General features: G+C 36.1%; 1 protein-coding gene across 1 annotated transcript in view; it reads right to left on the reverse strand.

The window, feature by feature from the left end:
• Window positions 1–230: 230 nt before the first annotated feature.
• The window catches only part of CSMD1 (CUB and Sushi multiple domains 1), a gene marked incomplete at its 5' end in the record, with an annotated part of 1,150,904 nt that continues 1,124,231 nt past the window's right edge, over window positions 231–26,903 (reverse strand). Inside the window, 9 exons of the mRNA XM_081335496.1 lie at window positions 231–927; window positions 4,836–4,968; window positions 5,729–5,816; window positions 8,158–8,270; window positions 9,896–10,057; window positions 13,773–13,817; window positions 18,630–18,809; window positions 24,081–24,192; window positions 26,120–26,193. Coding sequence (XP_081191622.1) covers window positions 768–927; window positions 4,836–4,968; window positions 5,729–5,816; window positions 8,158–8,270; window positions 9,896–10,057; window positions 13,773–13,817; window positions 18,630–18,809; window positions 24,081–24,192; window positions 26,120–26,193 — 1,067 coding nt within the window. The 3' untranslated portion in view covers window positions 231–767. The remainder of the gene's footprint in view (window positions 928–4,835; window positions 4,969–5,728; window positions 5,817–8,157; window positions 8,271–9,895; window positions 10,058–13,772; window positions 13,818–18,629; window positions 18,810–24,080; window positions 24,193–26,119; window positions 26,194–26,903) is intronic.

Here is a 26,903-nt window from a genome sequence, read left to right on the forward strand (position 1 = left end):
CATGGAATGATTTACTGGATTAAAAAAAGGCCAAATGCTTATATACAATGTGTGTATAAACCCTGTATATTTTGTTTTTTTTGTTTTTTAACCAGTATCTTATTCATTCATTCATACCACACTAGTGCAAAAAATTGTGCATTAACATTTTGCAATACAACAGCTGACGGGGAAGTTTGTAGATTGCCTTCTACATGAACATCTGAGATATACTGTACGCCTGTATTGTGAACAAGGTTTCAATGGTAAAGCATTTCGTAGATGTGTGCAGGCCCCGAAGGAAGTTTGTCATCTTCTCCTTTGTCATCTCCGTTGATTGGTTTTGTTTAAATCTCCTTCAGAGTGTTCTTATTCCTGGGGATAATTTATGGTGCTATTGTTTGTTATAGGTCCCAAGGGAGTGATCCGAGTGCCCAGAAGATTGCATTGAAAGGCATCCAGCCACATACAAATGTGAAAGTCTGAGGCATTTAAATATGACAGATGGATATGACTTGGCAGTCTTCCTTGAAAGTGTGCCTTGATATGGAGTAAATATAGCCAGATATTTCAAATCCACCTTTGAGACAAAGACATCATCTTAGTCTTGATTCCCCAAAAGACCGAGGTTCCAGCAAAAAAAAGCCTTGCTGCATCTATGCCAGGAGATGTTAAAGATTGCAACAGTGAAGTCAAGTGGAGAAGGGGAACTGATATATGGCACCAAAGGAATTACTGCTTGTCCATCAGAGGTATGGCTATGAATCAGTCAAATTGGGCACTGAAGGCTATACCACTGTACAAACTGTGTTCAGAGTTGTGTCGAACCTCACAGCTTTTGCCTCTGTGGGCTTTAAGTTTGTATCATACATAGGATTTTCAAATGATGCCTGTCCATTGCTGTTTTCGTGTCCAGCATAACCATTGTACTGTACTTTTGGTCTTGTTCTGCAAGTGTAAAAAAAAAAAAAAGAAAAATCTGAGATTCAACTGCTGGAAATGTGACAGAAATAAGATAATTTGTACAGTCCTATTACTCTTTGCTATTTCAAGGCATGATATTCAGAGAGCTGAACTGGAATTGGCTAAGTAAGCACGGAGCGGAACGATAAAATAAACCCTAACCCTAACCCAGCATTTCTCACATATCAAAACAAGTACTAACATGGCTTTCCACATTATTGTGGGATTCAAGAAATTAATCCAATTTTTTTATCTGACTAGCCACATCTTTTCTGAGAAGTAAAAGAATACATTGGGTGCTTTTGTTTCTCTTTTCTCATCCTATTCTACTTTCAGTTTCTGGAGGATAGAATAAAAAAAATATTCTAAGGAAATTTTTGTTTGTTTTAACATCACTAAACTGAATGGATTTCCCTATACTTGATATGGGTTGGTGAGAGTGCTAAATAAGAATAAGAATAAATGTCAAATTCTTCAGCATTTCCCATGTGAAAAAGAATTAAACCAGGGCATATATCTTGAAAATATGGTGATCAACATGACAAATAGAGCCTTGGTGGAGCAGTGGGCTGATGCCTCCTTAAGTAACACCAGCTGCCTGCAATTAGTGCAGGTTCGAGTCCCACCAGGCTCAAGGTTGACTCAGCCTTCCATCCTTCCGAGGTAGGTAAAATGAGGACCCAGATTGTTGGGGGCAATTAAGCTGACTTTGTAATAATGCCGCTTGGGGTGTGTGTGAAAGCCCTAATAAGCAGGCATATACATAGAATGAAGGCTACTGCTAAGCTTGTAAGCCGCCCTGAGTCTACGGAGAAGGGCGGGATATAAATGGAATTAAAAAAAAAATTGGAAACATACTTCTTCCAGATAGAAAAGGAAAGAAGAGCCACAAAGACTGCTAGACAAAACACAATATAATTGCCATTCATAACATTCTCAATTACTATGTTAAGGATAAAAACCTTTCATCTTAATACAGCAAGCTATTTTCCATACTAAATTGTAGGATGAAAATATTCTCATTTCTCTACTAGATTAATTATTTAGACTAATTTCAGAGATGTACTCATAGATGCTGCCTAAAATAGAGTTTAACAGATGGGAATTGCTTTCTGGTAGGTTTTAAATGTTTTCATTCCAGTCCTTAAGTCTAAAAGCCTACTAAATCACAAGAAATATCCTCAAGGCTATTCCCCATTTTTGTAATTGTGAAAATAGATTTCAGCAGGTAAAAAGTTTTTAAAATATATCAGGGGGATTTACAGTACTTCTTTTCATAAGCTAATGATAGCGATGTACATAACAGTTTGCCACTTGTAATAGTTTTTCACTTGTACTGCTAGCAACAGATTTGGGCAAATAGGCTTCAATCAGAAGACACCAATGATAATGCAGTATATGTAAATTAGCATTTGTCTTGGGTTGAGCACTGCATATAAAAACCCATATATTTGGAGAAATAATGTACACATAAGCATATGTTTGGAAAAGCTGCACAAATATTACAGCAGTGCAAATCATTTGAAGGAGCACTTCTGCAAGTATGCTGGCATGAACCAAATGCCTCTACTCCAAGACTAGAAGCAACTGCAGCCTTCATAATGGTGAGCACCCAGCTTCTTTAAAGGTTTTTCCAGGTCATTTCTGCAGACCAGCTTTGTTCCCCTGCAAAGCAAATGTATTATCAACCCACGCTAGACCACCTGGGAAATACTTGAAAGGAGCTATATGAAGACTTCTTGCAGAAATCTATATAGCTATAGAGTTGTACAGAGGCACATATTAATGAAAGTTACATATAGCAACAATTTATCTGTTTGCGGTGTGCTTTTAAATAATGCAAAAAAAAGAATTGTTCAGCATGATTAGCAAGCAAGGGTACACATCCGTTTTGAAGTTTATATTTACAATTTGGATCATACACTGTGGGCTGAACCACTGTCTTCAACTTCTGATAGAGTTAGCATTCCTTTGTCCTAGTGTGTTTACTTCTATGTGTGTTTGTATGTGTGAATACTTATAAACAAAGCACTCAATTGCAGGCAGTACAATTTCAATCAATCAGAACGGAGCAGGAAGGGACCTTGGAGGTCTTCTAGTCCAATCCCCTGCTCAAGCAGGAGACCCTATAGCGGGGGTGTCAAACCGCCAGCCCGTGGGCTGGTTGCATCATAAGGAGGCCGCGCCCACCCCAGCTCCAGCAATGCAAAACAAGTCGCGATACGTCACAACACGTCACATGACGTGGCGAGTTTGTCCTATAGCATTTCAGACAGGTGGCTGTCTAGTCTTCTCTTAAAAACCTCCAGTGATGGAATACCTGCAGCTTCTGAGGGTAAAGCCATTCCACTAATTCATCAATTCAACTATTGGAGTGACAACTACCCAGCAATTTCAGAGAAGTAATTTGAGCTATTTTGCAGGAAGGGTGTGTCTTTCCTTGCCTAACGAAGGCAATGATTAAAAACATTATTAAAGAATCTTTCTCTTGATTGAAAACTGCTGGGGAAAGTGAGTCACCATTCATTAATTTCTCAACACTCCAGATACACATTGATTGGACCAACTCAACAGAGATTCAGACAGGATATGGCACTCAGATTGCTCTGATCTCTGGTGGATGACATCTTCAAGGAATTGAATGGCAGAAATCTCCCTTAGTGAGATAAATAGTTGACACCATTTTACAATGAATTCTATTGTGTTTCCCAGTGTATCCAAAATGGGATTCTCAGAGACTTCAAGCTCCATTTTGTTCAGTAATCCATTCATAGCATTAATCTTATAAGAAAGAATTTGGAATATTGGAGTGAATTTCCATCAGTATGCAGATAACACCCTGATCAATTCCTTTTGCTAACAACTATAATGAAGCAATTTTTTGTCTTGGCCAATGCCCAAGTTCAATAACAAAGATGAACAACCTGCAATTAAAACCAGACCCAGGAGCATACTGTTGATGAGTAGAAAATTGGCCTGTACTATTACAGTTAAGCCTTTTTTGAATGGAGTGACATTGTCTGTGAAAGACCCATTCTCTAAACTAGAAATACTCCTTGACCCTCAAGTTATCTCTGAAGTGGTAAGGATGCACAGATCTACGCAATCTTAGTTATTTCTGAAATATTATTTTCCGCCTTTGGATTATCCTACAAGAATATCTGAAAACCTTAATTGGTTTAAACAATCTACTAACTAATCCTTGGTACTAAGAGGTCATGTCACCCATGTTGAAAGAGGATGCAGTGGCACACTTGCTTAATGATGCTGGAACTGCTGGCCAGAAATGGTCTGCACTCCGGAGGTTCGAGTCCAGCTCCGTGAGATAGAGTGAGCTCCCATAGCTCGATCCCTAGCTCCTGCCCATCCAGCAGTTGGAAAGCATGCAATATTGTGAGTAGATACACTTTGGTGGGAAAAATCAAGCTGCATTTGTCTAAGTGAAAAGAGCAGAAGCCGGCATTGGACCTGGCTGCATGAGAGGCAACGCAACATGAGGCAAGGCAAGGTGAGACCGGCAGAGGAGCTCGGAAGAGCCAGCAAACCCGAGCAGGGCTAGTCAGCTGTTGTAAGCTTGTTCATCCCCTGCTGTGCACCGCAGATAGCATGCAAGTGCCAAACAGAATGAACTAGCAATTTAGGATGTCAGGACTGCATTGTTGTGTCTAGCATGTAGATTGCCCTGACATTGTATGCCATACGCTAAATAAATAAATAAATAAATAAATAAATAAATAAATAAATAAATAAATAAATAAATAAATAAATAAATAAATAAGCCAGCCAGCCAGCCAGCCAGCCAGCCAGCCAGCCAGCCAGCCATGTTGAAAGAACAATACTAGTTAATAATTTTCACATTTAACATTAAATGGATCTTAAGGTGTTTACTATACCTGTGTTTGTAGAGGTAAAATGCAAACCCTGATAATATTAGAGCAAAGAAGGGTACTAGGATGGCAGCTGCCACAGAACTGCTATTTGTACCATAGCTGTGATTGGAGTGATCGGCATCCACACTTAAAGGACCTGAAAATTAAATAAAGGATCATGTCAACATGGTATTTTCAGGAAAGTGTGTGCGTTTGTGTATAAAATTGATAGAGGGAAATCTGAGACCAAAGAGTTTCTTTGCCTGGGTATCAATGCAAGAGGGGGACATCTTTTGAAATCTGTCCCTTCCAAGAATTCTATTTTCATTATCCTAGGATCAAAGAGTAAGACAATCTGGTATGGTCTATTAGAAATGTAAGAGATATATCAAATCCTTGGTAGATTTGAAATTGAAACTTATTTTCTTTTCATTTCAAAGACATGCAAAATTCAAAAGAACCTAAGTGATTTAAATGGCACAGAATGCTCTCAATCATCAAAGGAAACTTTAATGATTTGTAAAAGTATTTTAGGCTGCAATCAATGTGAGTAAGTCCCAGTGAACATAATTGGGGCTTACTTTTCAATAAACATGCATAGGATTGCATTGCTGAAGCACTAGGATAAAATCATCATCATACATTATCTATGCCTCATAAATATTTATACTGAGAGATTTTATATAAGCAATCTGCACTTAGGTTGCAGTGGCATCAAAAATGAAATAGCTGCATCAAAAAGTTGAAATAGATATATAACGTTACATTTTATCTAGCATAGGTGAATTATAAATGTGATAAGAATCCAGCAAAACAAATATAATTATTTGTTCTAATTGCTCGCTTCGTGAATGAAGTGATATATTTAATGGGAGTGACATACAATATACTATGGAGTGCTCTAAAGGCATTCTTACTTTCTCTTTGGAACATAAATTTTCCAAAATCTTTTCCATGTATATCACCTTGATAAGTAAAGACACCTCTTTCAAGCCCAGATGACACCTGAAACAGAAAGAATCTGTCTCAAACCAATTTGTTGACTTAATAAAGTAACCCACAATTCCCAATGTTATTAATTTATCCATCTTTCATATTACATATTTACTTAACTATTCATTCAATTTCTGTAGCTGCCCTACTCAACCAAGCGGCTCAGGATAAAACATATTTTGAATATTTTAAACAATCAGACTTTAAGAATAATTGAAATGAAAGCATTGTTGAAGCCATATACCTTTATAAGTGTATTAACTGTGCTGGCAGATGAGATACCTACACACACACAGAGACACACACAGAGAGACTTTGAAAAGCAGGTATGAGACAGAGGATAAAGTACGGTACTTCTTCTGAAGCAGACACTAGAAATTTACTAAGCTTGCATATGCTTATATTACATATATTATTCAGTAATAGTTGATGGATATATTTAATATCTTCCTCTAGCCCTTTTGGGTGAAGCAAGAGAGATACAGAGGAAGAGAGGAAGGCAGGTAGGCACAGTGAAATAGACTTTTCTTTATTTTGATCTCTCTTTTCCTGACAGTGAGAACAATTAATCAGTGGAATTGCTTGCCTCCAAAAGCTGTGGGTGCTCCAACACTGGAAGTGTTTAAGAAGAGACTGGACAGCCATATGTCTGAAATGGTATAGGGTCTCCTGCTTGAGCAGGGGTTGGATTAGAAGACCTTCAAGGTCCCTCCCAGTTCTATTTTCTGTTATTCTTTCACAAACAGGTGCATCTTGTGTGAAAGTCTCTTTCTTCTGCTTTTCTTACTCTTATATGCATCCATGGAAGAAATACTTGAACATTTGAAACCTATACAGGTAGTCCTTGTCGAATGACCACAATTGGGGCCATGTTTGTTAAGTGAAAAATCCTGTAACTATGCCGGACTAGTGATGTCACTTCTGCTTTTGTTGTTAAATGAGACATCACAGGACAACAATGTTTATTTCTATGTTCTCCATTCATTCTGCTTGTTGAAAACTATTTATGAATCTTGCAAATGGTGATCATGTGATTGTGGCGAGGATCAGTTGCAAAACTGGGCTTTTTTCAACCCACTGTAGCTTTGAATGGTTGCTAAACAAGGCAGCCGGTAAGTGAGTATAAGTCCCATTCTGGGGAACTGCCATTTTTCAGTAAGGAGGACCAGTTGATACATGACTGCTAATCTCTTTCAAATACAACATGGCAATTTCATAATTTATTGATAACAACTTTCAGTTAAGCATGTAATATAATTAACAAATAGAGATATCTACAACTATCTCTATTGGAAGCATTAGAACAGCTACATCCTCTGGTAGACACCATAAGGATGCTTCAAAAGCCAGCTTTCTTTTCTGATTGTTTCTTCCAGCATGCACACAAACCAGTGGTGGGATTCAGCCGGTTCACACCAGTTCAACAGAACCGGTAGCTAAGGTTTGTTGAGTTTGGAGAACTGGCTGAATGCACACTGCTTCCGGAAGTCTGCTCTAGGGTTCGGAGGCCTGGAGGAGGTCTCTCAGGCCTAGATTGGCCCACCAGAAGTATGTGGATGCCACTTCCGGAAGTCCATTCTAGGCCTCGGAGGCCCAGGCCTGCATCCACACAGAGAACCAGTTGTTCAGGTATGTGAATCCCACCACTGACACAAACATGCAGATCATTAAAGAAAAACTTTGAAGCAGGTGCGGCAAGCCTTTCAGAGGACTTAGCTGCTTTCACGCATTGAGAAAGGATGCTTCAATTGCAACAATGCATTTTCTGCCTTTAAATGATTTACCCATATATATTCTTTCTTTGCGGGGTGTGTGTGTGTGTGTGTGTCGAATCTCACCTACAGGTAGTCCTTACTTACAACCATTTATTTGAAAAAAGTGACTTGTGACCTTTTTTTACACTTACAACCTTTGCTGCATCCCCATGGTCACGTGTTCAAAATGTAAACACTTTGCAACTGGCATGTATTTATGGTAGTTGCAGTGTCTCAGAGTCATGTGATCACCTTTTATGATTTTCTGTTAAGCAAAGTCAATGGGGAAGCTGGATTCACTTGCTATTAACTTAACACTTGCAGTGATTCACTTAACAACTGTGGCAAGAAAAGTCAGGAAATGGAGCAAAATTCACTTAACAACTGTCCTGCTTGGCAATAGAAATTTTGGGCTCAATTGTGGTGGTAAGTCACCTACCTGTAAAATATATATACTGTACATACATGTAAGATCCCACTGAAAGAAGAAAATTATATGGTATACAATATTATATAAAATATAATTATATGTTTCATAGTTGGTTACATATTCAAACTGCTGAATACAGTCATATTTTTTTTCAGAGATGTGTACTTACATAGCCATCCAATGCCCACTTGTCGTTTTCAAGCTTGTTTACAAAACCTTCTTTAGGATTTTTAACATGATAGACTTTCAAAAGCAAATGAGCTTCTTCTTTCTTGTAAGTGCCTATAAAGAATTATTTGAAAGCAAGTTTTTGTACAGGCATATGTATTCAGGAAATCTGTATGTGAAATAAATTTAATTACTGTTTAAACTTCATTTACATAAAATGAGGACTAATTAGTGGTTGCTATGCAAACATGTGTAAAAAGGCAAAGAAAACCCAAACTTTGTTAGAGTAAAGCTTCTAAACTTGACCATATATTTTACCTGAATGTTATGCCAATATTTTTAACATATCCTAGTAAAGTTGTGGCAATGATGAAATCAGCAGAACTTATCAATTGTCTAGTAATCTGCTGACACTATTTTACTTACTTATATGATTAACCTATCACATATACAGTATTTCCGGCTTTCAAATATTACAAAGTCCAAATTTAAGTCCTAATTAGCCCAAATTAAGTATGAACTGAACTTGTAAGTCTGTATTTCAGCACTGTCTTAACCATCCTCCATACAATATTTTTTTTCTTTTATTTCTAGCACTTCAGTAAAATACTTATTCCTTCTAAGGAGGTAAATGTGGTACTTTCAAGCTGAACACTGATTTACAAAAAGTACACAGAATGTTTAAGTTTAAATATACATTTATAAAGCTAGCTGTCATTTTAAATTCATGCCATTGAAAAGACAAGCCATTTTTTTAAATAATAAAAGTAGTTGCATATTAATCTAAAATTATTAATGGCCAACTGATGCTGAAATTTTAAATATGACATATTTCACAGAAATATTACATTATTAGTAAAAAAATCCATGTTTTACCATTATTAAAAAGAATGATTCCAGAGTAAAATGGGGTGCCAAGTACAAAAAGAAAATTATGACTATGTATACCCAATCCAAAATTCAAATGGAAATTGCAGATACTGAAAGTCATAATAGTGAGAGTATAGACTTTAGTTCTATCTGAAAAAAAACCTAACTTAGTGTGTTAGTAAATCATAAAGTCCAAACTATAGCAATACAATTGTTAAAATTTAGTTTCTATTTTTTTTTCACCAAGCATCTGTGATTTTGCCCATTTAATAGACATCTTTTTCAACATATGTTTTCCAGATTGTTAGTTTGTATGCTTTATGTTAAAGAAACTTTTTATAAAAAAGAAAATATGACAATTGTCAGAGCAAAAAATACCAATTTCATATGAAATATACCTATCAAACTTAACTATAAAGATTAACTTTATTTCACAGGGTTCTGAAATAATATACATATGGCTAGGATTTGAAATAGTATATATAGGTAGTCCTCACTTAACCATTTGTTTAGTAACTTTTTGAAGTTACAACTCTGAAAAAAAGTGACTTATCACCCATCCTCACACTTACAACTGTTGCAGTAAATTCAGTGGGGAATATACTAGAAGATTGCAAGTCAGGTCATGTGAAGTTTCAACCATCACGTGTGTTTCGCTTAATGACCCATGAAGGATTGCTAGAACTGGCATCACTAAGTAGGGTGGTCACATGATGTTTTGCTTAAAAATTGTTTTGCTTAGCAATGAAGTTTCCAGTCTCAATAAGGGTTGTTAAACAAGGACTACCTGTATATCCATGAATGTCCATGACCATTTAATTAGCATACCATTTACACTTCAATGACAGATGTCCATTTTTAAATCTCACCTGATAATTTAAGTTTCATGCTGGATGTATCAATGAAAGTAGCATTCACCTTACTGCTTGTAGCATTGAACCAGTCAACTGTAAGAGTTGCAACTTGTCTTTTCCCTAGATGCTCATAAAACCCCTTCCACAATGAATTTATAAAAAATACATCTGAGGGAACTGAAGAAGAAAGACAAAAGGAAATCACCTTGATTTACAAACAGATGTCTTTTTTTTAATTCAACAAAGTTATCCAGTACATTATTATAGCTGGCACACAGATGGTTCCATAATAGGCAATATTTGTCAATCTGAAATATCAATATATTAATGATAACACTTCTGGTAAACCTTGATATACAGAAGTTTGGGGTTTTTATGTTATACCATGAATAATTTCAAATTGAAGTAAACTAATTTCATGCATAGATTCCAAGTCCCTTCAGTTTCTTAATTCAAAACTCTGCTTTTCTCTTTTTCATAATATCCCCCCCGCCGAAATGTGCATGATTTTTACAGACACACACACACACACACACACACATTTTCGTATACATTTCTTCCCCTGTATTCCTTTGGATACATAATTTTGTCCAATATACATATTTTTTTCCAAAAAATATGTCTCCATAATAAATAGGTAGGAAAATGCCAAATTAATTAAATTTGTTTTAAAATAAATCTCAAGAAACTATTCTTTCTCCCTATTTCAATCTCTTTTCCAGGTCTCCAAAAAGATATGAGGAAATAGCTTTTTTAAAAAAGTGAACACATTGGTCATTGTAATGAAATGTTTTTTGAAATAATGTTTAGTTAAGAAAAGCATTCATCCATTAGAGAAAAAAAAAATAACTCAAGGCAGTTTGGATGCATTCTTAACAAATGGTAGACATGGTTCAATCCCATTTATTTCACTGAGAATCATACACAAAAAATTGGATGTTGGTGCATAGTTTAAAATTTTCATGAAAAATTAATGTGATGTCCGATGCTCATGCCTATAATAAGACAGTCTTCTCCGTTCTGGTTTACTCTCATGGTAACTATGTTTAAAATATAGGGAAGCTTATTTGTCAGACTTTTTTCCTCATGGTGGTAAGGTGGCCACGGATTCTTGATTTTCTTTCATTATTTGGGAGACAAGCAAAAGCAAAACCTCTCAGTCAGCAAGGAAATAGGTGGATTGTAATGTAACATGCAGTATCAATTATATTGTGCAAATTAATTAATACTTAATCTCAGATTTCAGTTTTGCTGGTAGGTGAGAGACACAGGAAGCACATTTTTTTAAAGAATAAAGAGACATATTGCACATTCAACACTGAAGACACACTGAAAGCACTAAGGTTATATAACACCATAGAAAAGAATGCACAGGTAGCTGGATAATTATGAACACTAGTCTTGTGACGTGAATTTTTCATTTTGTAGCATTATGGGCTAATTAGCCCTCAGGCTGAAACATCTAGGTGAGAATTATATAAACATACTTGAGCAAGTTAAATTCTTACTCTCTCTTGGCATTGATATATGTTTCACTGGTACCTGGGTAAGCTATGGGAGTAGAAATACAGTATAGAGAAAACTTCATTGGGCAATGAAAGTTAAATGCTGCTTGTGTTGTTATTTTGTTTTGTGAGGGTGCACAGAGACTCCAAAGCTTACTCCACACACAAACTGTATAATAAATAAGCAATAATATATAAAACCTCTGAAATCTCTCAAAATGTTAGCATTTTCATATAAAATCTTAAGTTTTAGGTGGAAATAGTACGATCTTCAAATTGCAGGCTCTTAGGCATAATTTTTAGAAAATTATTTAATTTCTATTTAATTTTGTGCAATTTTGTGTGGATGCCATATGTACATATACCACTACACTTACAAGGACCATGTGTCAAGGAAGAAGAAAGGAAGTTGGTTTTGTTAGACATCCTTTGGGACAAGAACATATTTAAAGTTAGTGTTTTGTTTTCTCATGTGACAGCTTTTAATCTATGACAGGTTGAACCAGAATTCAAGAACTTCTGAAAAGTTGTTTTTGTTTAAGAAAAGTTAGAAAGAAGAGAATCCCAAAGACTACTGTGATTCAAGGGGAAGTCCTGTTTATAGAATCAATGGTCAAATTTAGAATGTAATTTTATTATATTTCAATTTCAAATCCCAAATTTCAGTAGAAACTTTCCATTTTCAAATCATGTCCTGGCTGATTTGCACATTACTGTCACATTGCATTTTTCTCTGTGAATCCTGTAAATCCTCTTCTGAGGCCATATGGTTATGAATTTGAAAGTTAAGCAAATCCAGGAGAAACTGAAATTTAAAATTGAACAAATTAAAATATGCATTATGAAATGAATTTGATTATTTAAATATATTTGCTTTTCTCTAGCTCTCTATTTATAAGATGGAAACAAAATGATTTTTACATACAACAACTGTGGCGTGTTTAACTCCCACATTTATGATAAGGCTCTCCATTAGAGTACATCGTCTGATATAAAGCAATAGTCTCTCTAGATTCTAATATATAATATACAGGTCTTTTGAAATCTAGTTCTAAATTTTAGTTTTTAGAAATTAGTTTCTAGTTCTAGAACTAATGCCATCTAGTTTTATGATAAAATTATATATTGGCTGTGCAACTAGTGAATGTATGAGGAACCATATAGGTGAAGATATTCTGTCTGTCTACCTACCCGTGCTGTACATTCAAACACAGCACATCTTTTTGTTATGGATTAGAATGGGCTAATTTATTTCAGGCTTCTGAACAAGCCACAAAAAGGTTTTAAGAGTTGTATTAACATTAAATTGGTTTTGTTTTCCTTTAACATGGCATTATCTTTTTTTCAAGCTTGCAAAAGGGTGGGGAAAAGATGTGGTTGTATTAATAAGTAGTGAAGAGGTGCACAATGTGCTTGTATGAGGTTCAGAATATTTTTTGAAATCACTTTTTGATCACCTACAGCCCTATATATCATAACAGAGTAACAGAGTTAGAAGGGATCTTACATGTCTTCTAGTCCAATCTCTGCTCAACCCCATATCATTCTGGACAAATGGTTGTCCAAACTCTTCTTAAAAACTCCTTGTTGGTGCACTGAATGCAACCCGTTCCACTGATTAATTGCTGTTACTGTCAAAAAATTTCCCCTGGTTGGATCTCTCTTTCCATCCATTACTTCTTACTTGCACTCAGGTGCTTTGGAGAATAGGTTGTCCCCCTCTTCTTTATGACATTCAAATATTGGCAGACTGCTATCATGTTACCTCTGGTTCTTCTCTTTGTTAGACTAGACATATTTAATTCTTGCAACTCTTCATTCTGTATTTTAGCCTTTAACACTCTAATCATCTTTGTTGCTCTTCTCTGGACTCTTTCTAGTGTCTCAATATCTTGTTTATTTCACAGCAACCAAAATTGGATCCAGCGTGTTCCAGGTGTGCTTTTACTAAAGCAATATAAAGGTATACTGACATAACACATTATCTTGACACTCTGTTGATGCAGCCTAGGACTGTATTGGCTTGTTTGGCAGCTGCAACTGCTTGCTCATACTTAAGTGGTTTTCTGCTAGGACTCCTAGACCCTTTTCATATTCCTTCCCATCAGAAAAGTTGCATAAAGTGGCAGAGTTGGCCTCCAGATCCCATTCACAAGTTCTATGTGTGGCAGGGTAATGAAAACACCCCTAAAAAACGCCAAAATAATGGATGCCTTTTTTTAAAAAAAAGTGCAGTTTCAGACAATTGAGCTTACATTCCAGTATTTAGGTAAATATTTATATCAGTGATGAAGTGGTTCTGATAAGGGCTAGAAGTATTTTTATTGTATGAGAAACTGCAGAAGAATTTAAGGTATTTAGTTCTAAAACTGTTCTCGTATACAAACCTGGTGTTTTAGTTACTGTCTCATTAACTTCTCTCACTCCTTTACCTACAAGTAAAAAGACAAATTATCATTTTTATAAACATGTTTTTATTTGTTGATACATAATGCTTGATTGAGGCAATTGTGTGTTTTCTGATATGCCTATTATTTATGGTAGACATAGCTAAAATTTGTATTACATATTCAACCAGATATAGTTCTGTATACTTATGAGAAAAAAATAAAAAAAATTCAGGAGTCCAAAGTTTGCATCATGGCAAGTTTGCTAATGGTGGGGATAATTGCTGCTCTCATTTCTAATATATATATATATATTTATATCAACCACAGTGCTGTAACAGAGAGCCTTATACTAGTAATGATGAAGGTGTACATGTATGTCTTTATACACATTTAAAATCTATAATTAAATTCTACTAAACTAATGACATAATTATAAGCCAGAAACAGCCAGGACTATGATCATATTTCCTACTATGCACCAGTGGTTGGAAAACCTCTTGGTAATAGTACTATATAACAAATAATATTACCATATAACAATTCAAGTTTGCTGCACTACATATACAAATCTTTTATCTTGGAGTGCCTCTCCTGCTATTTTAGTAGCAGCATAATTTGATGCATCTTAACTCACAATGGCCAATGACATGTGCTTAGGAATGCAAACTATGACTACATGGGAAAGAGGACTTACTGAAGGAAAAATAGGCAGGCTTTCAGGAAATAGTCCTGCCTAATCTTGTTCCTGTTTGGAAAGGGCTAGCACAGTAATAAACAAAAAGAAACAACAGCTATCTTTAATGTGTTGAATTCAGAAAGCATAGAGCTGTAAAGAGCAATTCTCACCAAACCTCCCTTTTTGCTTATACAGTACTGTTAATTTCTATTTTTTAAATATATATATATTTACAGTAGATTCAGTGATAGGATTCAGCCGGTTTGCACCACTTCGGCAGAACTGGTAGCTAATTTCCAGAATGGACTTCTGGAAGTGGCATCCACAGAGAGAACCAGTTGTTCACATATTTGAATCCTACCACTGTATAGATTTATAGGAAAGCTTGTTCATTTCTCATCAGGTGAAAAACATGTAAATGGGTTTCTTGCAGATCTTCAGAGGAAGTTTATTTACATACTGAATTTATATTATACTATATGCACATCAAAGACTAAAAGACATACATGAAAAACTAAGACAGCGACATAAATAGAGATTAGTAATGTACGTGTACAAAGAGATCTTCCACTTGGACTAAGACTCGGCAACTGATAACTCTGCAGATAGTCCTGAGTCCTTAACTCTCACCAGATGCAGCATGACCAATGTTACTTCAGCAATGCCTAGAAAGCCACAGGTTGCTCACTCCTAGCTCACACCAAACAATGTTTTCATGTTATAGTACACGATGGCTACTTATTTCTCATCCTTCTACCAGCTGGAGACCACATGAAGACTTTCAGATTATCTTGCTCACCTATAGGAACCTATAGCAAGCAACATCAAGAGCTGTGGTGATATCCTTTGGAAGCAAGCTAGGCTTTAAGAGTAGTGGATTGGAATATGATATATGATGCTCAACAAGCCAACAGTTACAAGTAAAAAAAAAGCTGTTTTCCTCCATAAATGGAGTCATACAATCAGTTTTGAGAGAGATACATTCTAAAAGTGGTCTAAGCTACAGTCAAGGCAGCAGAATCAGATCCCCTTTTCTTCAAAGAACATTTCCATCATTAGGCCTGTAGTGCTAAAAGACATTAGGAAGGAAGTATGAGTGAACGCAAACCAATTTAGGAGACTTTAGGATGTTGCTTGACAATAAAACCTCCTGCTTACCATCTTAGAGGAAGAATGCACATGCTTAAAACATACATAAAATGGCATGTTTATTAATTAGATATGCAAATGAATAAAACCTTTTTTGGAAAATTGACTTTTCAGGGAAGTAGAATTCAAAGTAAGAACATAAGCAGTGCCCTGTAGTCCACCAGCCTCTTCTCATATTAGCCAACAAACTACACAAGGAAGTCCCTAGTTTTCCAGAAGATGCCTTCAGAGGCAGCCACACTACCATTAAGGCCAATAGTCACTGATTCTCATGAATTTCATGAATTTTTCCAACGTAAGTGTCAGCTAGTAGTTTGGTTGCCTTCAAAAATGTTGGATAAATTCAACATTTTTGAAGCCAGCCAAACTATTAGCTGACATTTATCTTCTGTTAGCAAATTCTAAAGCTTAATTAAAATGTCAGGATTCAACTTCATAGGGTAATCTCTGGTTCTAGTACTTTTGGAAGGTGAAAACAGCTTAAGCTTGTCTGCTTTATCCACATCGTGCACAATTCTATACATCTCAGTCATGTCCCCTTATTCACCTTCTTTCTAGACTACAAAGTCCCAAATGTTCCAGCCTCTCCTCATGCAGAAGCTGACCCAGCACTTTGATCATCTCAGTTGCCCTTTTCTGAACTATATCATATATTCCAATATTCCAGAGTTGATCACACTGTTGATTTATACAAGGGCATTATAATGTTGGCATCTCTATTTTCAATATCATTTCTAATTATCCCTAACAAGCTTTTGGCCTTCTTATAGCAGATGCACACTGTGTTGAAACAACCGTTGAAATGTTTACTGTTACTTCAAGAGCTCTTCCCTCATCAATCACTGTTATTTCAGATGTAATTAGTTTGTATGGCTAGTTAATATTTTGGCTGCAACATGCATTATTTTATCCTTGTTAATACTGAATGGCATTTGACATTTTGATGCCCATTTCCCTATATTGCAGAGATGTTTATTGCTTTTGCCACTCTGAATGGTTTTGTGTCATTGGCAAACTTGGCTAGACTACTGGGCATGCCCAATTCCAGAATTTTAAAAATACTTTCACAAAGTATTTATCCCAGGACAATAAGTAAAGAAAAAGAATTAATCTTCTTATTTCAATAGTTCTTTTTTTTTGCAGGGGGGGGGACTGTTTTAAGTCTGAATTTTAGCCCCTCCTCTCTCTCAAGGGCTAGAATATGAAGTCAGGTAGCTAGCCCAAGCTAGAAAACCCCTTAGAAACTTCACCAACCATATGGATAAATCTCCAAAATTTCACATTTACTCCTTCTCTTCACCTATCTTTTTATGGCCATTTTCTAGCCAAATTTCCTTAGCTTGCACTTTCTGCTTTACTTCTCCTCTGAGCAGCTCCAGGCAGCAGCCCTAGCAACCTCTTAACCTTAATAGTGTTAATTATGCATGATGTATTTGTCTTTATTGGTATAAATATGAAATAATGTCATTTGACCCTAAGAAGCCACCTCAAGATCTTGAATAATTTTGAGGAGACTGACCCAAAAAAAGGGGGGGGGGGAATCCAGAAAACAGATTCTGAAAAGGCAAGGAAAAGTTAGGAGATAAATTGTTTGAAGAAGACGTAATAAAAAAGACAGTGAAGGCATTTTTCTACTTCCCTCAGCTATCATCCACAAACCGTTCCCCAACCAACTTAGGAGGAAGAGGGTGAGGCCTATAGCTATCACCATATCTAAGATACGTAGCCTACAATAAGTTATTAAACTCATCCCTTAATTGCAATTTATTGAACATAATTATCAGTACTTTTTTTTAGCAAGGATATATTAAATTCTTTATTCAGTTAAATGTGTATTTTACTTCCTCCATCTTACATAAATCCTAGTTCCTGTTACTTATCCAATTTTGTTCAGTTGTTTCCTACCCATTCCAACTCTGCTTTCAGGAACTTGATGGAGCAATAGCATAATACATAGTTTTAGTCAGAATGGGACAACTTGCCATAGACTACTCACTACAGAACAACTTATCATGGAACAATTTAACAACTTTATTTATTTCAAGTAAATAAAAAATATTTTTTGTCATTCACATTTCATTTTATCCCTCCTTTTGCATCCTTTTTTAATGATTCTATTCCACCATTTCTTTGATATTAGTGTAACTCTTGTCCCACAGTGAGTTGTCTTGCAGTAAGTTGGCCATGATGAGTTGTCCCATGGAGAGTTAGCCATGGCAAGTTATCTGTGGTGAGTTGGCTATGGAGACTTCACCGTGGTGAATTGTCATAGACCTTAGTTAGGCATCAACTTCCTTCTTTCCCGTTTGACAATTTAAGATCCATAGTTACAAATACCAGATAGTTGGTGGAAAGTATTACCGTATTTAAAAATGTGGTGGCTCTAATTTGCTACTTTTTCAACATGGAGAAACTTTCAATAACTAAAGTGAAGTGAAAGGCATAATTAATTACTCCTTGGAACTTGCCTTATTTCTAAAAATACTTGTACACTTTGATCACCTCTCCATCGGTGTAGTACTTCCTTTTGTAAAATATCAGCCAATAAGATTCCCCCTTTCCCCCTTGTTTGTCCTTACTGAGCAGAGATTTTGATAAGTCAACATTTCACTAGTGATGTTTCTGGAGGTAGGAATGGAAAAGAAGAGGGAGTGCTGCCCTTGGAATCTAAGCAACTCCAAGATGTCTCAACAGCTCATGACACTCTTTGCCAAAGTTTCCCATGAGGTGGCCAGTCCAACAGATGAATACTTCTTATATGATAGTATCGTGGAATATTTAAATAATATTAATAAGTTAATATTATAGATATTAAGTTAATATTTAGATATTAACTTCTATCTTGAATATAGTATACATGATTTGTTCTCATTATTTTATGTCTCTATGCTTCAGGAAGATAATATATAATATCATGATTATAATATGATGATAGATGATAGATAGATGACAGATAGATAAATTTTAAATAAATTAGAAGTGGATTTTATAAACTATTAAACTTTACCATTAGTTTATCAGTGACTTACTTTTACAAACAGGTGACTTTCCTGTCCATTTCATGTCTGGTTTACATGTCCGGTGTTCTGATCCACCAGCAAGAAAAAATCCCGGCTGACATGTATACACCAGAGTGTAGCCTAGAGTAGGTAGATCTATTGCTTTTACATCTACATTCGCTGGCGTCTCTGGCTGTCTACAACCATGAGCTGAAAAAGATTTAAAAAGCTATTGAAAATATTCTAAAAAACAGCACAAATTAGGCCATTTGTAGGATAAGTGACAAACATTTAATTACTTTACACTTTTGCTTGGAAAAACATATTATTAGCATACTGTTGTTCAGTGTTTCTCTATGTTGTTAATAAAGAAACAATGTAAGAAAGAAATGTGAAAAAGCCTAATCTGAACATACTGCAATACACCACATTGTCCTGCACATGATGCATCAACAATCATTAGGAGGTAACAAGGAAAAAGAGAAGAAAAAAAACAGGCTGCTTACCTGCAGTTATAGCTCTTGGAGTGGCCATCTGTGCTTCCACAAACAGGCTTATTATGCTTTTGAAAACATTCTGAACCAAAATTGTTTTAGTGGTCTTTGACTGCTCCATCCTACTGTACATGCCTGAAGAAGCTGCCTGAATTCCGTGAGCAAACAGCTCCCCACCCAGTCCCAGTCAAGAAGAGAATCGTGTGAATGAAAAGGCTATTTTTAAAAAATTATACTTACAGGTAAGCAACCTGCTTTCCTTTACTGTGGTCTCTTGTATCACATACAAGGAACACTAGCAAAGTATGATGAGGCAATTAATGAAGCAAGCATCAAATCAACCTGGATAGTGAGGCAGGAAGGGTGAACAAAGATTGATGGCTGGGACCAGCTATTGTCCAATCAGAAAGGCCCCACATGGGATGAAATATATTCATCTTTCTTAAACAGATCATTCTCTTAGAAGAAACTGACAATACTTGCTATGAAAAACTATAAAGTAGAAGCGGCAGCATTTGTATAAAGTTCACCAAATAGCCAAGAATTGGAGTAGACTTTCATGAAGTGCTTGGGGAAGAAAATATAACAGCAAAATGGTACCACAGTAGAGTACAAAGTGGAAACATGAATAGGAAGCTAATATGGGGGTACAATATTTCCTTGTCCTTATGGAATAGTATACATAATGGATCAATTCTGAAAGCTCTCTGCTCACTTGCTCAATGTGTATAGGATTTTCTTAAAGAGAAGCCAGCTTCCTCAACAACAGGCATAAGATGAGATAATAGAAATATTCAAAGAAAAGTGTACTGGATTTATGGAAGCTTTCTAAAAATTATAAAATAGTTTCAAGTTCAGCTGAAATATAAAATATATATAAAATATAAAACATGCTAAGTAAATTTTTTAAGAGATGGAACATTTCAGAAGCTGAATTTAAAGAGCTGATAACATCTCAAATCAATCATTAATGATAGAAACGAGACCAATAAAATAGGAAAAAAGCAAAAGCTTTCACTAGCCTCAAAGGACTTCCATGTTGATGTTTTCCCTACATCTCTAAAAATAGGCTTTACCTCTTGTGTTGTGCAGCCCACTAGATCTGCCATACTATGAGCCACTGAGTCCAAATCTCAGCATTACATAGAACTCCTTGGTGCATTGTGTGCAACATGACTAGTTACAACTGTCTCTCATTTCACTCATATGACAACTCTACTTTGCAGAGTTTACCCCTTGACTTCTGTGAGCAATTCAGAGTGCTGGTTGTCACCCTAAAACCCTACATGGCTTAAAGCCTGAATATATATGGTACCTTCTTATTTGATTTTTCTGCCCATCCAGTAAGATCTGGAAGGGCAGATATATTTCTGTTCCCATCAATAAGGCAATGACATTTTCTGGAAGAGGTGTATTACCTGTAGCCACCCCTACTCTTTGGAATAGCATTGTCCCTGGATTTTATTTAGTCCAATGATGTTTATTGTTTGCATAAAGCAGGCTTAAAGGTAAAGGTAAAGGTTCCCCCGCACATGCGTGCTAGTCGTTTCCGACTCTAGGGGCCGGTGCTCATCTCCGTTTCAAAGCCGAAGAGCCAGCGCTTGTCCGAGGACGTCTCTGTGGTCATGTGGCCGGCATGACTAGACGCCAAAGGCGCACGGAACGCTGTTACCTTCCCACCGGAGTGGTCCCTATTTTTCTACTTGCATTTTTACGTGCTTTCGAACTGCTAGGTTGGCAGAAGCTGGGACGAGTAACAGGCGCTCACTCTGTTATGCGGCACTCGGGATTCGACCCGCCAAACTGCCGACCTTCTGATTGACAAGCTCAGCATCCTAACCCACTGAGCCACCGCGTCCCTTGTAAAGCAGGCTTAGACTGCTTTAAATTGTTCTTTGGTCTTTGTACAATGCTTAAAATTGCTTTGGCAACTGATATTAGTTAAATAAATTAATAAACTCACTTCTAAGAATCAAGATCTCCAATCAAAATAATGTATACAATATCTTCCTGAGAAGATTTTGGATGTCCAAAACCTGAGCCAAAGAATCCAGAGAAAGAAAATGCTTCTAATGCCTGTAATGCTGTTGCTATTTAGGAACTGGTCAGCTGATGGACGTTGCATCTAGAAGCTGTTGTGTCTCTTCAAGGTTGGCAGTTTGTACCTATCAGATTCAATCAATCAAAGTCCCATAAGATGGGCCAGGTTTCCTAACTTACAAGCTCATTGGCTTTGATGTGGAAAAGCCAGTCTTTAGTGAAAGCCATGTCCTCAATTATATGGCTAGCCACTGGGGTGAAATATAAGTCAGGCAGCAACTGCCTTCGATGATTATAGCAACAGGTTATCTTGGGAGGAATGGTCATGAGATGCCATGAAATTTATCCCCCAGGAAAACATAACCTGGTGTTTACACTAAAGATGGTGTCCCCCCCATAAAGTCAAGAAATGTCTAGTTCTTCCCCCACTGAATACATTGGTACCCAGATCATCCTGCTTCTACCTTTTTTTTTTCCTGCAGGACCCTAGCCAGCCTCTTCTCCTTCCCCACAGCTGTATCTGATTACCTTCCTGTCCAAGAAGCTCAGAGGAAAACTAATCCAATATATAGCTGCTGTATGCTATGAAGCATAGAGGCTAGTCAAAGAATAAAAGAAAAAACGTTCTGATTTTCATTTAAATACCAGACAAAGTCTCATCCCCATTTTTTATATAAAACCTACAGAGATATCTTTCCCAATGTAGAAAACCTATGTCTCATTGAATGCCTGTTATTATTTGGCATCAAGGACGTTGATATCACCAACATAGCATAGGGTGGCTTAATGAACCCCTTTTTGATTATTTCCTCATCAGGAAAACAGTCACAGTATATGGCTGTTCTAGGCCCACAGAGTGTATTCTTTAGCAATGGTTAGATGAGATCTCAGTGCTTCAAAGCTGACATATCACAAATATTTCTTCATAGTTGCAATTGAACTGGTGGAAACACAAGATATCTCTGACCAGTATAACTGATGCCTTCAATTAACATTGAGACCTTCAATTATTTAGTCTGCCTTTTCACCTTGCTACTTGGATAACTGAACCAATATGAATGATTGCCTCATATCTGATTTGTGAAGCAACAATGGGTTAAGCCAACTGGGATAACTTTCAATCAAACAGAAAGACAAAGATTGCCTATTTTAGGATGGCAGCATATTGCCATGATTAACTCATTTTCTAAAGCTGGCTTTCAAGGTCATAGAAATAAACAGTAGGATTGGCAGAACACAACCTACTGAAACATGTAAGAAAACAACAATAAGAATCATGAAAATGATCAACAATACAATGGAAAACATAATTGAAATAAGCCCAACTATTAATCTACTCTCATAATGAGACTAAACATTCCCAGCCACAGTTAAAAAGAATTCAGGTAAATAAGAAGTAAATCCTTCTGACATGCACAGTGGGTGGGAGCATTCAGGCCTAAGAAAACAGTTCAGTTCAAGAATATTCATGTGTGTGATGCACAGAAGTTACAATGAAGAAGCTAAAATATTTTGCAAATTAGACAGTGATCCATAACGTTATTTCAGGATCTATTTTCTCTCTGCCAATTTCAGAAATGATTTCTCTGCTAAATACATTTATTATGAACTGCTAAATATAAGCTTTTACTATGTTACGCTGGCTATAGCTGCATTGTAACAATATTTTCCTCTTTGTATTATGTTTGTAAACATTATATTTGAAATAAGATAAGAAACTAAGTTTAATTTTGTTTTCCATCAAAGCACTTTCTAAATATGCATTTTGATGGCTTCTAACTGACAGGAAATCCCAAAATACTGGATATTCATTTCTCAGGATAAAAGATGTAAACAAACTGGATATAAAGCAAAATTGGGGAAGTAAAGCAAATATTTTACTGACAAACAAACCCTTTTGTGGCAACTGCATAGCTATATATTCAGAACTTTATCTTCCCCCTCAAATATTGTATCAACATGCACTTGTATGTTAATGGGGGAGAGAAATGAATAAATTTGAAGCAATGAAAAGCTGAGAAACCAGAATGGAAATGTGTACTAATAACAATAATAAGCAGATACTGATTGGGAGATTATCATGGAAAATATGTGGTCACTAAGAGTCAATAAGTTGACAATACATAATCAATTGGGAGATTTTTTTTAAAGTTTTAATGGAAAGAGACTTAGAATTTAGAATTTCCAAATCTAGAGAGTCATACAGATGATTAGACTTGGGAAGGCTGAAATCTAAGAAATTTAATAGCCTTTTCAGTCAAGCAGTCACTGACTTCTTTGGAAGAATTATAAGCCACATGGTGTCAGAATCCATTTATATCACATTCATAAATGTATGTTTAAAACATTATCCCCCCCTGGATTCTGCCATCTCCTGAGGAAGGATGAGCGGAAGTGGATTCAGCCTGCCTTAGGTTATTTCAAAGACTAAGGGAAACCTTTTGAACTGGGGGAACAAAGGGGAAGGTTTAGGGGAGAAGGCATCTGGCCTGTGTCTCCATTTGAATCTGTAAAGGAAGAAGGCAATAACCGTAAAGATCCGAAGTTCCCTTTTTCCCACGAAAGGGATGACATGAAGTAAATGATGGGGGGCTGACCAAATGGGGTTGAGGGAAGTGGGGTGAACCGGGAACTCTTTATAAAGTTTCAATCTGTAAAACAATACCAGGTCCTGTCTTATATTTCCACAACCAAACATGTCCTAGTAAAAATTCCTTTTGGATTAGAACTGACTCCAAGAGTTTTTGTTTTCCTAAGACGTGGATTGGGGTGGGTCCTGACACATGGTTTACATTGTATGCAAATATCCTGCCCCCCCAGAACACTAGGATTATTCCAGATCCATTGGAACATATTAGGCAAATCAGTTTATAGGTAATGTCAAATATTATAAAAATGAATATCTTGCTTTTTAAAAAAAAATGTTAGTAACTTTTGTTTTACTTACGAATACATTCAGGTTGTATGCCACTCCAAGTTAAATTTGAAAGACATGTTCTTGTAGAAGAGCCCTGAATGTGGTAACCCTTTCTACACCTGAAGAAGACCCTGCTCCCTACCTGAAAAATAAAAAAGGAGAAATTATGGCAAATCGTTAAAAGAAGTTATTTTTTTTAAAAAAAACTGATTTTTATAATTTTAACTAAATTACTTATACAGTTTATTTCTATATAATGAATGGGTTTCTCCCCATTGCATGTTTAGAATAAAAGGCTTGTGGTAAGGAATACACAAATGTCATTTAAAGCAAAGTCTATCACACGGGTAGGCAACCTTGGCTCTTTTGTGACTCGTGGACTTCAACTCCCAGAATTCCTGAGCCTGCCATGCTGAGGGGAAAAGGAGAAGTTTCCAAGCTGAGCCATGCTGGCTCAGGAATTCTGGGAGTTGAAGTCCATGTGTCATAAAAGAGCCAAGGTTGCCCACCCCTGGTCTATCATAACATAATTATAACAAATAATCATCTCCCTTGTATTCAACATATAGCTTTTCCTCCCTCTTCCCCTCTTTTTGGGGTAGGAGCAGTGGTGGGATTCAAATACATGAACAACCGGTTCTCTGTGTGGATGCCGCTTCCAGAAGTCCATTCTGGGCCTGGGCAACAAAACAATTAGCTACTGGTTCTGCCAACCTGGTGCAAACTGGCTGAATTCCACCACTGAGTCAGGGTTGTACTTGGCAGGATAAAGATCAATGGTTTCATCTCAAAGCATGAAGGCTAAGTAATTATAATGGAAAGTTAGAAATATTTTCTCCAAAACCAATTAGCTTTTTTTTTTAAAAAAAATGATGGCGAAACCACCCCTTCCATCATGCAGGCAAAGCTTATGGTGTTTTCCTACCATTCTAAACAATGACATATGATAGGAATCAACACCCTAGAAGAAACACATTGTCTTCTTAATTATCCTAAGACCTTTGCAAAGTTATTGAAATAGATTTTAATGTATTCATGTATCTGCAGAAGGACAATTCTGTTGTTTATTTAATCAATGCCAACCCCTTGGCCTGTAACTCTGATATTACTTGGGAGAAAATTGCTTTTACATTTTGATTGGGAATATTGCAATAAAGTTTTACATTTAAATTTTCCACTAGATTTAATGGAGAAGACATCGTGAAAATGATGGAAGTGGCATTTCAAAATGTAAAAAAAAGTAAAGGTAAAGGTTCCCCCGCACATGCGTGCTAGTCGTTTCCAGCTCTAGAGGCCGGTGCTCATCTCCGTTTCAAAGCCGAAGAGCCAGCGCTTGTCCGAGGATGTCACTGATGAACAAATGTAACTTTCTATGATATTTACCTTTCTTCAGTCACAATCTATGTTATTACAAGTATGCAAATATGTAGTCATATATGTATTTCCATTATTATTTACAATACTTTTTCAATATCATTTTGTATGCTCTTTTTCTTAATGTATGGATTTGATCTGAAGTTTTCTCCCATGCACAAAATTAGCAAGATTTTTATATTTCAAGATAAATTACATTTTGATGAGTGCATTGCAAAATTCTGAGAAAGATGTTAACCAAAGAATTATTGAGATACAGTTCACATATTATATTGCAAAGCACAAATTAGGTCTCTTCATTTTGATATTTCAGTTAAGCAAAGTTCTCCTTTTTCCCAATAAAAATGATAAAGAATATTAAATGCTGATGAAAAAAAGACTGACGGCACAAGATGTAGATTTCTAGGGAAATCAAAATTGGTCATCCTAAACTATACAATGAGAGCCAATTTGGTGTAATGTTGAAGGTCCCAGTTTAAAAATAGGGAGACTATGATTTGGAGCCCCATTTTAGGCATAAAGCAATCTGGGTCATCTTGGTTTAGTCACTGTCTTTCAATCTAGAAAGAAGGTAATGGCAAACCACTTCTAAAAACTTTGCTGTTGCCAGGAATCAACACTGACTCAAAGGCATATAAAAGCATACAATTACAAATACTCAAAATACAATAGCAAAAATAAACCCTGAACAATACCTCATAACCTGTGGAGCTATTCTGGATTCCATAATGTGGTGTTCCAGGGTCTGGGCAGCTGTTATGAGCAGGATCTGTAGTTGAAAACATATTAGGTATGAAATGGATTAGTAGGTTCTAATGAATAGGGTCATTTTAAAAATTATTTCCATATTTTAAAAGAATATGTGCACTTTGAAGCCATGACTGTAATAAAAAGTGTATTTAATAAAGTGATAACAGTGGGTTGAATGGAAAATTAAAGTTATATCTCTTAATTAATTCTAGGCACACTTTTCACTGAATCAAGGAGATCAAGCATTATGTAAGCTTATAATGTAAGAGGAAAATATTGGAATCAGATCACAGAAATTAATTGCTTTCTTTGCAGATCTCTAAACCCTACCAAATTGTTTTAAAGCAAATCTCAAATCCTCCTATTATGCACCATCTCTAGGTCGGGTCTAGCATGGACAAAGGGACAGACCTACTTATAAGATCACTTATGTTAGGCTGATCAACACTCCAGATCAGATTTAGGGAATACAGGGAAGACTGTAGCAAGATATGGGAAATAAGCTTCCTTAAATAGTGCTTAATACAATGATGCATTTATTTTATTTATCCCTCTGAACATTTAACCACTCTTTTAATTCTAGCAGCACAGAATCTGTACGTATATTTATATGTGTCTTTAAAGAAAACTTTTGCATGTGTAGGTGTAGGATATCAAAGCTCCGCAATTTTTAATTATTCTTTAAAACTTGATTATGAATGAAACATTGAGGTTATTTTTCTGCTATGT

This window comes from Vipera berus (genome assembly GCF_964194415.1).
Source record: "Vipera berus genome assembly, chromosome: 1".
NCBI classification, from domain to species: Eukaryota; Metazoa; Chordata; class Lepidosauria; order Squamata; family Viperidae; genus Vipera; species Vipera berus.